This window comes from Zonotrichia albicollis, chromosome 4 (genome assembly GCF_047830755.1).
Source record: "Zonotrichia albicollis isolate bZonAlb1 chromosome 4, bZonAlb1.hap1, whole genome shotgun sequence".
In the NCBI taxonomy this organism is placed as follows: Eukaryota; Metazoa; Chordata; class Aves; order Passeriformes; family Passerellidae; genus Zonotrichia; species Zonotrichia albicollis.
The window spans coordinates 20903557-20919287 of record NC_133822.1 but is presented as its reverse complement, the minus strand read 5'-3'; the positions used below and the strand labels follow the sequence as shown (position 1 = coordinate 20919287).

General features: G+C 44.7%; 1 protein-coding gene across 6 annotated transcripts in view; it reads right to left on the bottom strand.

The window, feature by feature from the left end:
- Window positions 1-15731, bottom strand: part of HIPK2 (homeodomain interacting protein kinase 2) — a 138392-nt gene that overhangs the window by 11722 nt on the left and 110939 nt on the right. For all 6 annotated transcript variants that reach the window (XM_074539032.1, XM_074539036.1, XM_074539034.1 and 3 more), the window contains exons 12-14: window positions 13092-13370; window positions 2620-2867; window positions 1454-1614 (exon numbers count right to left, since the gene is read on the bottom strand). In XM_074539032.1, coding sequence (XP_074395133.1) covers window positions 1454-1614; window positions 2620-2867; window positions 13092-13370 — 688 coding nt within the window. The remainder of the gene's footprint in view (window positions 1-1453; window positions 1615-2619; window positions 2868-13091; window positions 13371-15731) is intronic.

Here is a 15731-nt window from a genome sequence, read left to right as displayed (position 1 = left end):
CATCTTCCTCAAGTCCAGTTGCTCAGGCAACAAGTGTTTTTTGCTGGTGAACTCTCTGATGACAAATTGTGGTCTACAGATAGCTCAGGGGAATGAGATTGCCTAACTATGCCTGGAACAGGCAATTTATTTTTGTTCAGTTTGGGTATTTGCAGTTAATGATTTCCTTGGTTAGTAAAAATAACCATGTTATTTTTTAAGGAGAAAACTCTCAGCTTGATTAGATCCTGCAGGTGCCTGGTGCCCTCATTGTCCTTAGCTAAAATTACGTGAGCACAGGAAACTCCTAGCAGTGAGAAGGGACCAATGTACTTTTTTTTTCCAGGGATTTTTAAAGTTATCTTCTTGCATTGCACAAAAACGTAGGGAGTTTTCCCAGTCATTTGTAGTCAGAGTATTAAATTACCAATAAAGCAGGAATTAGAAGACAAGAAGGAAAATGATCCATGCTATTTCCTTCTATTCTTCCAAACCTTTTCATCCATTTTGTAAGTACTCTCTGTGCCATTACTGTGGGAATATGGTAGCCATACTCCTCCCCAACTCTTGTAAAGAGCATCTTCTTGCCCACTTCCTCTAGTTTCACACACTTCTACTTAAAATTTGTTCACATTTTTAAATTTCCTCTGCATATTGAAGGAGAACACACATTCTTCTCCACCAAGTTATTTTTCTTTTTAAAAAACAGTTCTGCTAATATCCAGCTCTGGATGCATGCCAGCACCATCCTCCAAGCTCTCCAGACTTTCTCCTCTTGAAACACTGGTACCTGAGCTGTAACTTCCCTACTCTTCTCAGCTCACCTCAGGGAAGAGAGAGGCCCCAGGTGCAGGATGTGAAAAGGGCATTATTTCCTGCAGCTCCTGGGAAGCTCCCTGAGAGTTCTGATCACAGACCGGGAAATGTCTCAAGAACTGCACGCTGCCAAGAAGTGGGATTTGTCCAGATCTCAGCCCAGCTTTATCACAAGATGGATCAAACTCATTACATGAGGTCACCTATATACATAGAGGCTCTGGTTTGCCTTGTCACACCTGATGGGGACTTCTCTCCCAGTCCCACAACCAGGATTGCGCACTCTCTTCACTTGGAAGATATTCTCCCCACAGTTACTTACAGCTAAGGAGAATTCAGTCCTTCCTACATGCTCCTGCTCCACTCCTTTGTGGCTGAGTCACTGCATTTCCCCTCTCATGTTATTCCCCCTCACTCTTTTAGACCATCAGGCTTCAGCGCACACAGGAAGAGAACCCCCAGCCCGCTCAGGGGTGTGATCTGCACTACCTCTGCTGCCTGAGCTGGAAGATCAAGGTCTGCAGTCAAGCAGAAACAAGTTGATCAAAGTCAACATGGGCTCCAGCTGCCACTAGACTGGACCAGGACAGCCCACGATGGAGGAGTGGTAGGTAAGAGCTGGATGATGCACCACCAAAATCAGTCTTGGTTGACTTACCTGACTTAGATTTAGAGGCTGCTGCTGCTGGAAATGTGCTCCTGGTCGCTGCTGCCTATAGGCAACGGCTCCAGACGAGCTCCCTGAAGAGTGACCGCTGGTGGAGGTCACGGTGCTGGAGGACTTGGACTTGTAGGAGGATGAGTGGTGACTGGTGGTGACTGTGCCAGGAAAGGAAACACATTTGTAGCTTACATGACATTGTTTAATTGCTCACCCTACCTTTTCCTCACTGAGTTTCCTCCAGAGTGGCTTTTGGGAGGAGACATACAACAGAAGCAGGTTAAGAAAACTGTTTCTCTCAATTAACAGAATACCTCAGTAGGGCTTGATATACACGACAGACCTGTTATCCTAGAGGCAGACAAACAAACCTGATTAACTGGACCCAAAGCAGGTCTGGAGCAGGCTTTATAGATCCTTCAGAACCATGAGACAACGTTCTGCCAGCAGAACTGTACAACGCAGGTACAAATCCCAAGGAGAGGAAGGAAGGTATGGTGTACACAGCTTAAAAAAGCCCTGGCTTGCTAACATCAGGTGAGTGGGAAGGGAGGGAGAAGGAGCTGGTGGGGAGCTCGCCCTTCGAGCCTTTGTGCTCACCAGCAGTGCATCCAAAGCAAGGACTGCCAGGTAGCTCAAAGCCAACAGCTTTGAGCCAGACTTCCACCATAAAGCCCTTTTCAACACATGACACTATCTAGCATTGGAGAGGCTCTGGATGAGCAAACCTCATCAGTCCACAGTGAAGATCCTGGGGAAACATTCTTCCCAGAAACATCAACAAATTCAGATGAAATTCACATGTTTTCAATCTCTTACCTGTTTTAATGAAAGCCTACAGAAAGGCAAGACAGCAAAGGTTCACACTTGCATTTGGGTGCCTTTCATGTCAAATGTTGAGCTAAAGGCTGCATTCTGTTCTCGGGTTTGCACAGAACTAACTGGGACCAACACTTGACCCACGACTCCCGAATGAACCAGGGCACACAAATAATGCAATATGGCTACCAAGAACAGATGTGTCACTTGAGAGAAGTGCAGGAGCACCGTTTCTTTGGAAAACAAACCAACCAACCAAACAAAATGAAACTGAACAATGAGATTCTTCCAAGATAAATCATTTATTTCTTACTAATTTTCTTGACGGAAGAGGTGCAATTTACCTGGTGCCAGGCTATCGCACTCTACCAACACCTCACTGGCCTGGGTTTTCAGTGGTGGCACGATGATGGTTCGGGGGTTCCCACTGCAGTGAGTCTCTGGAACCCCTTTGGTGTCGTAGCTGTTCCCATTGTTCTGCCCTGTGCGGTGCTGCACGGCGTAAGGGCTGTTGTTGCTGGAGGAGTCGGAGTAGGGGGAGTCATGCACGGTGACACAGCTGATGACATTCTTCCTCTGCTTGGACAAGGTGCTGCAACACAAGCAGACAAGTGGAAAGAGTGAACAGGCAGTGATCAACTCGACACCATTAGAAGGCTCTGCCTGTGGCAGATGAGCTCCCTAAGGACAAAGCACAGCCTTCAGTCCTCTGCAGGAGAGAGGCGGCTTAAGCCAAATCCTGGGCTTCAAAACTCCCTTGTTACTATTCCAGGAAAGCCTTCATGGAGGTCAAGGAGTGAGTAAGATGTTGTGGATAGATCTTATATTCACACTGCTTAGAATAGCACTGAACCAGACTGCCAGATTTATTTTCAGACTGCTTTTTATGGATGTGTGCAGTAGAAGCCCAGCAGTTATACTATGCTTTGTTGCAAGTCTCACCACCCACACAAAAACGTGGCGGTTTCTCCCAGCCTTTCAGCAATGATTTAATAATAGATGCTATGACTTTTCATGCTTAAATTCCATGAATCTACAAAACACACACCATTCTATTTACTAGGATGGTACAACGGACACATTCTCAATAAGCATTTGAAAATAATGAACAAATGAGAAAGAAATGAACAAAGTATAGAATGCTTTTGATTTTCTTCAATTTCTCTGAACAGGCTCTGGGTCTCCTGACTCTAGTGTAGATTATCAAGGTCCTGCTGCAACTAATCTATCTATGACATCAAAAAAGTGATTAAAAAGGCACATCAACGCTTCCAAGATTAGTGCTGGAAGTTCATTAGACTAGACTGCTTGAGTACGATTGGGATTTGCTCAGGTTATTGTGCCTAATTATTCCTCATGGTTTCTCCTTCCTGTTATGAGCTTGTTTAGGGAGAAAAAGAGAGAGTGAGAAAGAGGAAGGAGGAAGGGGGATGGTGAAGATTTGCTTAAATGGCTCACATCCTTGACAGTGCACAGACCTTGACTACAGAAAATAGCTGTTATGTTTTACTGATTGCATTATGTTGTTATGGCAACTGAAGTTTTTAAAATGATGAAAAGAAATGGATAGCACATAAAAAGCTAAGTAATTAGGCTTAATGGTGGAAACAGCCCCAACAGGAACAGAACTGCCATGGAGAAAAAGGAATCTTAACTTCATGAGTGTGCACTTTAAACAGAGAGAGATCTCTTTCCCATGGAGCGCCCTCTCCATTTTCTCAGTCTGGCTAGTCCAGTCCAGGGAACAGCTGATTAATCTGGTCTGGGATGGAGCTGTTTGTTCCCTGGTCTCAGCACTGCTCCTTTCCCAAAGGAAGGTGGAGCAGACACTGAGAACAGTTTCCTTCCAAGGACATTGTTTGTCTTATTTATTTTCACAGTCCTAAAGGAGCCCTGGTGGATTCCCTTCAACTTGCCCATGCCCAAAGTCTCTCTGTCAGCATTCACAACCTGCAACTCAACCCCCGTATCCCAAGACTCAGAGTTGGAAATCTGTTTTCTTTTCCCTTTACAGAACACCTTGGGTTGCTGCATTCACAAAAGTTCCCATCACACAGATGTTCCCTGGGCTATCATCACAGGGTCCTGGTGTGCCCCAAGGAGGACAAAAGACCACGTTGTTCTACTCACAGTGAAAAACATGTTTTGAGAGGCCCCTGCCATCCTAAAAGATGTAACTTGAAACAGGACAGATGAGAGTGAAGGAGAGGGAGCTATTGCACAGCAGTTGGAAAGAAATCCTTCCAGGGGCAGGGATGGATTGACAAGGAAAACGTACAACAGCAAACCCTCATATTCTGGCTTTTCACAAGGAGCTGGAGAGCGCTGGATTAGAAATGGAAAGAGCAGCATTGCATCTTAGATGGACAATGACTGTGTGTGAAGAAAGATGTAGCAGTTTGGATATGCTGCTATGAAAGAAGAATATTAAGCCAATAAAAATGACTAATATTGCATCAATATTCCCCTCTCCATCAGCAGAAAGGCCTGTAATCACACATTTATGAGTATCCACGCTGCTTGCCCTTTGCAGCTACCCTTGGCTGCCAGTTGGGAAGAGAGATATATTCTTTATCTCTGACAGTTATTACATTTTATAAAGAAAAATCAAGTCACTAAAGAGTTTTCTGACAACTGATAAGGTCTAACTGTTCTTTTACAGTCCCTTCCTGATCTAAGTGGCTGAGCTGCTGAACTGGAAATACTTGCTCTCAGCTGAGAATTGACATGAGAAAGTTGAGCTGTAGAACTGGAAGGGTAATTTTCTGTGTAATCTGTGCTATTTATTGTTTTAATATGGGCATATTTTTCACCAGTTTGATTGAGGGCTTGTCAAAGCAGAGACCATGGGATCTTTCTCCTTCAAAGTGTTGAAGTCCCTCAGTTACAATAAAAAATTCAAGTATAACCGTTTGATTAAATAAGTGAGTGACCCCAAACCCAAACACTTCCAGAGAAAGGGACCATATATCAGGGTATTAACTCATTGTATGGATGGGAATCTGAAAAGGACCAGAGCTATGGTCCTGCCAGGCCTTATGCAAGTGCTCAGCACTGCTAGTACCTGTCATTTCCCAAAGTCAATTGGACTATTCCTGTAACAGAGCTAAAGCCCATGGGTAAATATTTGCAGGATTAAGGCCCAAGTGATCAGCCTCTCAATTCAGCAGGCTGCATCATTTCAAGCACATGAGGAGTCCCATAGAAAGCAGCTGGATTTCTGTCTCTAGGAAAGGTAACAACTTTCTGGATGTTACAGCAGGCAGAGAAGTCCTCAGTCTGGACTAATCACACATGCCTAGAGCTCGGCATCTGCTGTACCAGAGCCTACCCCAGAGATTAAGGGTGGGAATTTCAAAAACATCAAAGGCCCAACTCATGCTGAAAATAGGTTGATTCACCGGCTTAAAGATACACTTTAATCCAAAATGGAGGCTTTCGAAAATTGAGCCCAGCAGTCAGCATTCCCCCTACTCAAAGCCTTCTTGGTAGCCAGCAGCTTTCCCCCTTCCAGCTCCCTCTCAGCTGCTCTTCCCACCTTGCAGTAACCCAGGAGTTATCTGTGTGAGGCCCAGGCTGATGGATCACCTTCCCTGCTCACAAACTATCAGGACTGAGAGCTTTTACCTGTTGACACAGCACTTGCCTACTCAGCAAGCTTACTGTATTCCTGTAACTCAGCCACAGCTTTTGGGGATGTTTGTGCTTACACAGAAAAATACTATTAAAAGTCTTTTCCCCCTTCCAATATATTAAGCCATCTCCAAGCCTGGTAATTGCTTTCCCTCCTGCATGCACAGAAGCAGCAGCAAACATGATTTAATAGTTTGGAGAGTTGGTCTGTGCACCTGGGCAGCTCATGGGCCTGCCTGCATCGTGTGGGAAGGTGCATTTAAATTCTCCAGAGGAGGGAGGGGAGAAGACTGGTGAAGTGGCAGCAAATCCGTCCACACAGAATGAAAAGCACTGAGCCAGGTAGGCTTTTAACCCTTCCTGCCAGGGTTTGTGTCCCTCCCTTTTGGGGAAAGACAGATAAAATGAGCATTGCTTTGTATGTTTATTATTAGGTTGTGAATAATATCCCATTTCCACCTGGTCTAAAGACCTTATCCTCAAACTTGGACCCAAACCAGTTCACATCTATCCAACATGCACACACAGAGCATGACCATGCCTTTTAAGTGGAAGCAAGTCTTGGAGATGGCTCTCTAACATAGACCACCCTTGGGAGTGCCCAGCAGAGATGGATGAGGATCCCTATTCCCTCCAGGAAGGAGAAGCCTGATAGAGGAAAAGGAAGGAAGACATCCATGCACAGGCACTCTGCAAGAAACTAAGGTGGCCACCTGAGATACTGCTAGTGGAAAGGTGCTGAAGACAGATGTTGAGAACAACAGGTGATAGAAATTAAGGAAAGGAAGATGCTGAGCTAGGTACTAAAATAATGCTGAATTCACCTCAATAGCCAAAGATAAGGACAGAGATAACTCCTGAGAAGATTTTTACTTGCTGAAGGCCCATCCCCAAAGTTTGGTAGGCAGCAGCATTGTAGGAACGGGATCTTTCTTCCCCTGAATACCTTGAGTTACAGCAGAATCACAGAAAAACCAAATGGTGTCTAGTGGGAGCAATTCTTCAGCAGATGGCTCACTCCAAGAGCTGCAAACCTTTCAGTGCTGCTGACACTGTAGCAAGAGAGCCTTTTAGCTCTCAAGGTCACCAGCATCTGGGGATGAAGGCAGCCATAGCACAACTGTACCTTTGAACTGGTGTGCATATACACCAGGGCATGTTAGCTTTACCTCACATCACAAAAACTCTGTTTTAGGGCTCTGAAAACTTAATGACATGCAACCCTTTCAGTTTGCTGCTTCAGAATAATCCACCTATTCGAGGAAAGCATGGAGTCAGCCAACAAAAACTCTCACCACAACTGCAATCAGTCTCCCCATGTTGAAATCTTATGCCATGCATAGCTCAGTGCTGGGAATGTGCCCCCTCTCTTCAGCTCAACCTCCATCCTGACCTGTTAATCTGCTCTCACCTTCTTTGTGCATTTGTGATGGTAAGAAATATTTATCAAGCACTACACTGAGGCCATTTTATTAGGCTATACAGCATGTGTCATTGCTATTTAAGTCATATAAACTGAATTGCTGAGCAGGTTATAAAGGTCCTGCTGCTGAAGGTCTGCTGACAGAGCTACTGTCTATTTCTGTAATTTTAAATATTAGCTGCATGTCAGTGTGTTCTGGAGATGGAAGGCAGCAATCTTTTAACCAAATGACTGTGGTTAGTCAGTGTATTGCTATGCAGAGTCAGTGCATTACTATGCACAGCAGAACACAGCCACAATAGGCTGGATGTCAGAAGAGAATTACAAATGGTGTTTTGCTCCTCACACATGCACATCAGCAAGTTGACAAAAACACCTGGTTTGTGCCTGCCAGCAATTTCTGTGTGTGAGTCTTCTGAAGTGGGCTCCACCACCACTGCACTACGACGTGAACAAGGTGAATAAAAACTTGCTTATGCTCTGTTACAGAGGTGAGACTCACACAGAAACTACACCACAGAGCTTCCCATCTTCACAGGGAGGGGAAAACCCCATAAGTCCACAAGGATTTTGTGCCAATGAAGATGGTCAATGAGGCAATTCCTCAGTATGCCAACACAACAGCAGTGGTCAGTCTGCCTTGTGCAGAAATACAAGGATTACTGTCAGGATCCCATGGAAAACCAAGCTGCAGTGATGCTACCTATGACACCAGCACAGGCAGTGGGGAACTGAGGGGCTCTCCTGCCTCTTTGAAAGCATCCCCAAAACTACCCAGATGAAGGCCATCCTTGTATTGCTTCAAGGAGAAACATGTTTTCCTTGGCTGCTGCACTCCTTGCTTGGAGGGGGCATATCACAACATCCACTCCCCTTCTTTCCACCCCTTCCTCCTGCAATGCATGGATGCAGAAATATCCCTCATTGGACCACCAGTGCAGCCCAGAGCATCCCTCACTGCCACAATTCCAAGGTGCCTTTGTGCCTCCCTGCTCCATGTCTCAGCTCTTGCCTTCTCTCCACTTCTAAGCTCCAGAAATATTTAATCAAGGGAGGACTTACATTTAAACCAGTGCAGCAGGTGAAGCTGCATGCTGGGGAGCAGTTAACCCCTACTTCCTGCTACTTGCTGAGTGTGTGCTCTGTGCACTGTGACTGCACTTGCACCATCAGTCAGCTACCCTGTCCATGAGACTTTATTGCAAGAGTAAGTAGAGAAACTAAAAAGGAGTAAACTTTAAAAAACAAATGTCAAGCTTCTTTCTGTCTCACTCTCTTCACAGTGCTTTACAAGTAATGGTTAGACCTAATATATTCTATTCAGAATAAATAACGGAGTTATTGTCTTACAGCACAGCACTGAAAATCTCTTTGCCCTGTGAAAGCTCTATGTAAAGTATTCTGAGCTGAGAGTGTGCAAGCTCATTAAACAAACAGGGTGACAAAACTGTTTCTTGTTCTTAAAAATGCTCTTTATAAGCCACTATTCCCATGCTGTTGTATGGGACAAAATATAACATTCAAAATTTTATGAGCAGTAGAAACTGGTAAAAACAGTTCCACTTAGTAAAAACATTCCCTTTTTATTTTGACTATTTCAATTTAATTTTCCTATTGTTTGCTTACATTTTGAAGGAACAAAACCCCTCATTAAACCAGAAAGAAGAAGTCTGCTACTTAATTAGTTAATTTCCTGGCACTTTCTTCCCTTAAACAAAGGTCAAAGCTTCTTGTAGTTTTGAAGCTCTTCCAGACTTCACTGTGTTGAGGGTATTACTAGAAAAACAAAAAACCTCAATGTAGCCAGCAAGAATGGCTTGTTTTGGATGAAATAACTTTTCTAATCAGCAATTTGCCCCCTGAAAATCTCTGGCCATCTCTGTAAGGATGCTGAACTGTAGCTGAGTGACTGTGCCTAAGGCACAGGGCTGGGGCCCAGTAGATGGCCCCCTTTGACAAGGCTCCAGAGCTCATCTCACACCTTTTCCCTGCACCTCTACCCAACAGGAGCCCAGCGTTTTGAGATGACTATTGATTTTATAAAGATTACACCAAGCTACACTCACCAACAGTGCAAAATGAAAAATGTGCTGTCCTGCCTTCCTGATCAGCTGGTATTTCATAAACACATAATGCTTCCTACCCTTTGGTAGGAAAAGGAAAACCCTACCCACTTAACAATTTTTCAGATTTTTCTTTCACCAATAAAAATATACATTCCCTGTATGAGGAAAGTTCTCTCTGCTTTTGTGGTATTACAGAAAGGCTTTTCTGTCTGAGTAAATCCAAGCTGTAGGGCTCCTTTACTGCATCAGCAGTATCATATTTTAGCAACATTACCAGTACTTCTTAAACTGAGACTGACAAACTCTTACATTGTCAAAGGATCTACAACTTCTCACAATCAATCCCTCTTCACTGAGGAATCACTAAAATAAACATTTTTAGTCTCATGGGTGAAAGGGGAATTTCTAGCCCCAGAAGAAGTAAAAGAAAGAGCTGCTGTAGCAAATTCAGGAGCTGATTCAGTGACAGGGAAGGTAATGTAAAGTTACCACTGCTATCAATAAGATGTGATCAGGCAACTACCTTTGATCTGTCAAATGCCATTTGATTTCTATATTCTAACCTAAAAAAAGTTAAGGTTTCTAGGATGTGAAAAATAGCACGTTTCAAGTGATTCCTTGCATTTTCACCCCCACACCACAGCTATTACCCAATATGGTAATATTTGCATACATGAGCCAGACAATGCATTCTTTGCATGGTTTCATTTTCTACTCAGATCCTGAGCCTTTGGGCCCTGATTACATTAAGCACATACTTCACTGTCACTCCCATTTTTCTTGGAGCCAAAAAAATTGGCAAGAAAACTTAGAGGCATTTTCCTGAATGAGACAAACTTTCAATGAGAAACAACTTCAGCAGGGACAAAGTTCATTGGCATTTAATGCTGATACAGCTTCCTTGACTGGAAGTTACACTTTCACTCCAGCTGAGAACCTGGTCTTACATCTACCCATGTCAAAAGGTACTGAGCAAATTGATTTTGCTCTCCTGGAGACTTTAGCCAAAAAATTCTCATTCTGGCCATGCTGTTTTCCACCTGTGTCTCTACCTCTGATTCTCCATTTGCTCTGGTTACTTCTGCACAGGAAATTTAACTCACTCATGTCCATGCAAAGTGTCTCTACGTGGCTCAGAAATTAAATCTAGCTCTTAAGCTCTGGCCTCTCTGGAATGCTGGCACCCTGGCACTCTATAGATAAGCCATATGGATACAAAAAGTAACCAGGGATCTGATCCCAGGCAGGAACGTGTCTGGAATATGCTTTAGTCATATCAAAGCCAGTTTGTTTATCTATGTCTGGCTCCCAGGACAACTTTTCAAGCCCTTCAGCAGACTCAAATCTTTTAATACCTCAAAATCCCAACTCAACTTATAGACATGTTCCTGAACTTTGTCCTGTCTGTCTTTCTGGAGAGATGCTGAGTAAAGAAATTAGTCAGATGGCAGCAAAGTTGAAGCAGAGAAGAGAACCATTGGTTGAAGGGGCTGCAGTATCCCAGCTCTTTCCTTCACCCCACTCTGGACCCAAGGCTGATGCCCAGATGGTAAGTTGAAGGATTTCCACATAATGTCCCAAAGCCTGGAATCAGCACTATGGGTAAACTTGCTTTAAAAGAGCTGCCATGACCTTTGAGTTTTCAGCATCTCTTTTGTCTTGCCCTTCCTTTCCCAGAAGAGCCCTGGAAGTAGGGGCTCCTTATTTATAGTGCCCCTGACTTTCACACCGGTCTTCACATAACTCTTTCTGGAAACATGCTTTCTTCCTCTATCTAACCAAGGAATGTTGCAGCAATTTTTAACTTTTTTGATTTTATTTTTAAAGTGAAATATGTTACACTGTCCTGTGAACCACTGCATTCATGGCAAGGCTGACTTTGAGAGGCACTGAGCCCTTACTGCCCAGTGGTTTCACTAGCACAGAGAGAGGAATGGGAAATAGTGATGGCTGTTGGGAAGCATGTTGAAATTGCAGCCTGAATCATATGGCTTTTTAAAACAGATTCTTAGCTCCTGGAGGCCAAATGTGTCACATCTGCTCTGTGCACATTTGCAGGCTTCACTTATCACCACACTGCAAAGATGCAGAGATAAAGAGCGGTATCTCTGGTGATTAAAGGAAAATCTGCATGGAGTGTGTTCTAAGTAAGTAAAAAAATAATCCTCTCTCAACAACACTGGAATGATAAGGTTAAAAGTTTCCTGCCTCAGTTACCAATACAGAGATGGTATAATTATTCAGCTATTTGCAAAGCTACTTCTCTACATCTTATAAAGCAGAGTGACATCTTGTGACTGGCATCAGATGGGAAACCCAGAGCACTTGCATGTGATGAAAGGTGCTGAAAGGACAGTCCTAGAAAATTAAGTTTTCTGCTCCACAAGGGATGATCAACAATGGCATCAGTCCTGGGCCGTGCTGCTCACTCGGATGAGTTAATTCTCTGAGGAGCAAACTCAGCCCCCACTTTCCAGCCTCATCTATGCCTCTCTGCAGAGTCAGACAGAAAGCAGTTTCTGCCAGTTTTACTATATTCAAGAATATTTTGGCAACACAATCAAGATCGAGCAATTATCTTGCAAGATATTTATCATTATTGAGTATTTATGACAGAACCACTGTTTTTGAGAGCTTTTAAAAGAAATCATGGAAGAAACATATAGAAGATGTCATTTAATGCTCTTTACAGATGTCTGGACCACTTAAAAAGAGAAAAGGCAAATTTAAGGTCCCTTCCTTCTAAGCCCTTCTTTCTCTCCTTGTTTCAAACAGATGTCTAACTTACAGAGGCTCATCACCACAGGCTAGCTTAAGCCTAAAGTCTTCTTTCCACAAAAAGGAGACAGAGAAAACTGGTCTTTCCTCTTACAGATGACATACTATGGTAAGGAGAGACCACTTCTCCAAGGCAACACAGCAGATGTACAGCACAGAAGGGAGCATCACCTGAATCTGCAGAGTCCTCAGCTCGTCATTTTCCTCACAAATCAAAGACAATCTGGCTGATGAGATGCAAACATAGCCCCTGTTGGAACCCAGGACATTCCTCTGGCTGCCCTGGAGGACTCGAGACCCTGGCAGGGAGCTCAGAGACCTTGGCAAGGAGTCAAAGACACCTGTGCCTTGGATTTTAACCCATGGAAACAAGTACCAACTTTGTGTAAAGAGTTACAAGCCACAAGAGTTTGAATAGAATGATGGTGAATTCATCATGGGGTGAAAATGTAGAATTTTGGGGTGTTTAGAACAGTGGTTCAGGAGGCAAGATGGAGGAATCTGGGTGTGTTCTGTCTTTCTCCTTCTTCTTCTTGTCCTACATCTTCTGCCGTGATGTTGGCACTTTTGGATTGGTTTAGAGTAGAGACAGACTGTCTAACATAGATGATAGGTATTGGAAAATTATTGTAAATAAAGTACATGTAGGTTTTAGTATAAAAAGGTAACACCACCCTGAGGGCCGTGAGTGTGCCTCAACTCAACCTGCTGAACAGACCTCTATAAGTCTGAAAACAGAAATAGAAAATGAACAGCCTTGAAAACCAGAGCTGACGAATCCCAACTTGTTCGAGCGTGGGGCTAGAAAGACTTTTAATACCTCAGGAGCCATTCCAACAACAACAAACTGGTCACTTCCACACCCCTCTCTCCTTGCCCTGCACACCGAGAAGAGCAGAGAGCAGCAGCAGCTCACCTGGTGGGTGCATGCTTCTGCTCTTCCTCCTCGTCCGTGTCGCTGCTGATGGTGATGACGCTGACGGCGGGGCTGGGGGTGTCGGGGATGACGATGGTTTGCCGCTGCCGCTCCCGCGCGCCGCCGCCCGCGTCGCCCCAGCCGCACGTCAGCGAGGTGCTGCAGGCAGGGCTGGTGTGCACCATGGCACAGCGGGGAGGCGTGTTCTCCTTCACGCGTTTCGACCGCTGGGGCGAGCTGATGGACTGGGAGGATGAAACTTCATATGTGGATGCATTGCTGGAAAGGGGGAAAGTGTTAGTTGGTTACAAATCTGCATGATCGAGTCGCCCGTTGCCGTGGTTTGGGAGTCCTGGTCTCTGGGTCAGTAGCGCTGATTTATGGAGTCTAGGGAAACTGCAAACTTCTTCAAAGAAGACAGTGCCTTGCATCACTTATTCATGTAATTGCCTGAAAAGTAGTTTATTTTAATAAAAAATTCAAATTTGTTTTCCCTGGAAATTTCCAGATAAGAACTGCTGCTTCTCAGGAGCTTGCACTGGGAGGGTAAAGGCCAGCCACAAAGCCCAGACCTACAGAACAAAGGCAGGCACAGCATGGCTGACATAGGAGGAAGAACCATCCAAATGATAATCCTTCCTCCTGCATCCTACATGGATGCATCACAACCAGATACTTTTTGGCCAGAAAAAAAAGAGATAAAATTAGAATTTGTTGTGGAAAACTACAAACACTTATCAGAAAAACTGCTTTTTCAAACAAAAATGAATTGCTGTTTAAGCAATTTATCTTTTTCAATGAACATTTCCTGCTCAATACTTTATCCTCTAGGACAGTGGTGTCCCATGGATTAGAGCAGGCAGATGGGAGGACATATACTCAGTTTCATTCCTGTGTGAAGCAGCATACAACATATATAAATCAGAAAGAAATAAACTATATATTTATTACACAGTAGAGAAACATTCCCAGTCTTCCTACTTCAGCTTGCCTGCCTGACCAGTTGGAAAAGTGACACTTGGATCAGGGATCCAAACACAAAACTATCAGCCAAACAGTGCAGTGTGGGTCTACAGATTGGGTTATTTACCAAAGCACACTGACTAAAGACCATTTCACTCATTTCCCACACTTCCTTTCTTGGTTGTGTTTCTTTTTGCTATTGCACAACATCTGGAGACTCAAAAACGAAGAAAACCCCGAAGTTCTGGTTTTGTTCTACAGTGGGGCCTGGGCTGCATGTTCAGCCTGGCCCGAAAGCTAACAAAAGGAATAGGTGGCATCCATCAAAAGGAAGTCACCCTGGCAGTATATCACACTACACCAACTTACACAGGCTCTTTTGCATAACAAATGGCTGCACAGTAGCATTCAAAGTGCTTTTTGAATACCAATGAGCAGCGTGGAGCACCCTCCTCTCCAAAGGAGCACGGTTCCTCATTTGGCACAAAAAGAGTCACAGTCAATGAAGCTGTAGAATCTCTTTGCTCTGAGAGTGCCCCATTCCTCCTGGACACAGCCACCCCACCCTGAAGTGACAGGAGAGGGGAGGCCCTGCATAGGCACACTGGCTGACACAGGCACTCTCTTTTGCTGGCTAGCTGGGGACAGAGCTGCCTCTCTATGTTATGAATAGACTAAGACAGCTGGAGCCCACCCAAAGTAAATCCAACATTAGAGAGCAGATAAATGGGTAGGATTTAAATAGTGGCCTCTTAACTTGAGTTGAACTGGTTGTGAACTCAGAGCCACTCTGGCACCAGTCCAGTCACCCAGGAAAACCACAAGCTCAAGCTTTTGCCACTGCACAAGTGGTGACCCATTTTGGTTCTCTCCCCTGTACTGTTTTGTGTTTTTTGATTTAAAAAAAGAAGTGTGCTAGTTGCACAGCCCAGAGGACCTTCTCCAGAGCAGCTGCACATACATCTTGATGAACCTTGTCCTCTGAACAGGATTACAGTGCTGTGACAGGCACTGCAACCATCCTACCATCGGAGCTGTGCAAGAAACCCCAGAGTTTCTACTCCTTCCAGAGCCAAATGGTCCTACTGAGAGATGACAGACGCTAAGGACTGCTCTGTATGAGACAGCCTTATAAAATGCTCCCTGGTTTATGCTGCCATAGCTGTAATAAGGCCAGGGTATAATAATGGGTGTCTGTTGCTGGTGGGACTGTTGAACACAGGGGCTAAGGACCTATGTTAGGAGCTGGAGAGCTCAGGTGGCCTAAAGTCCTACACTCCCTGTGGCAGTAAAGGTCAGAAGACTGGCATCACCCCACTGCTTTTGAAAGGGCAGATCTTGTGTGTGCACATCAGGCACAGGCTCCTGAAGATGCAGCCTCCTCAAGGTGCATGTGCTGCACTGTGGAGGCCCCGGAGGGGCTTCTCCTAAGTTACACCCCACTGGCTCCTTCCCCTGTTCCTGAAGAGAGGTGTTCCTGAGGCTCTCCCTCCCTTTTCCCTGACTGGGCCTCACCTTGATATTGCCTGGAGACCAAGGTCAGCCAGGAGGCCCCTGCGGGAGAGAGCAGGACCTTGGTGGGGGGGGAGCGGCTGTGTGAGAGGAGAACATCTCACTGCATGGCTGAATTAAATATCTACGGATATTATGCAAACGCCTTTTTTGCTTCTTGACCCT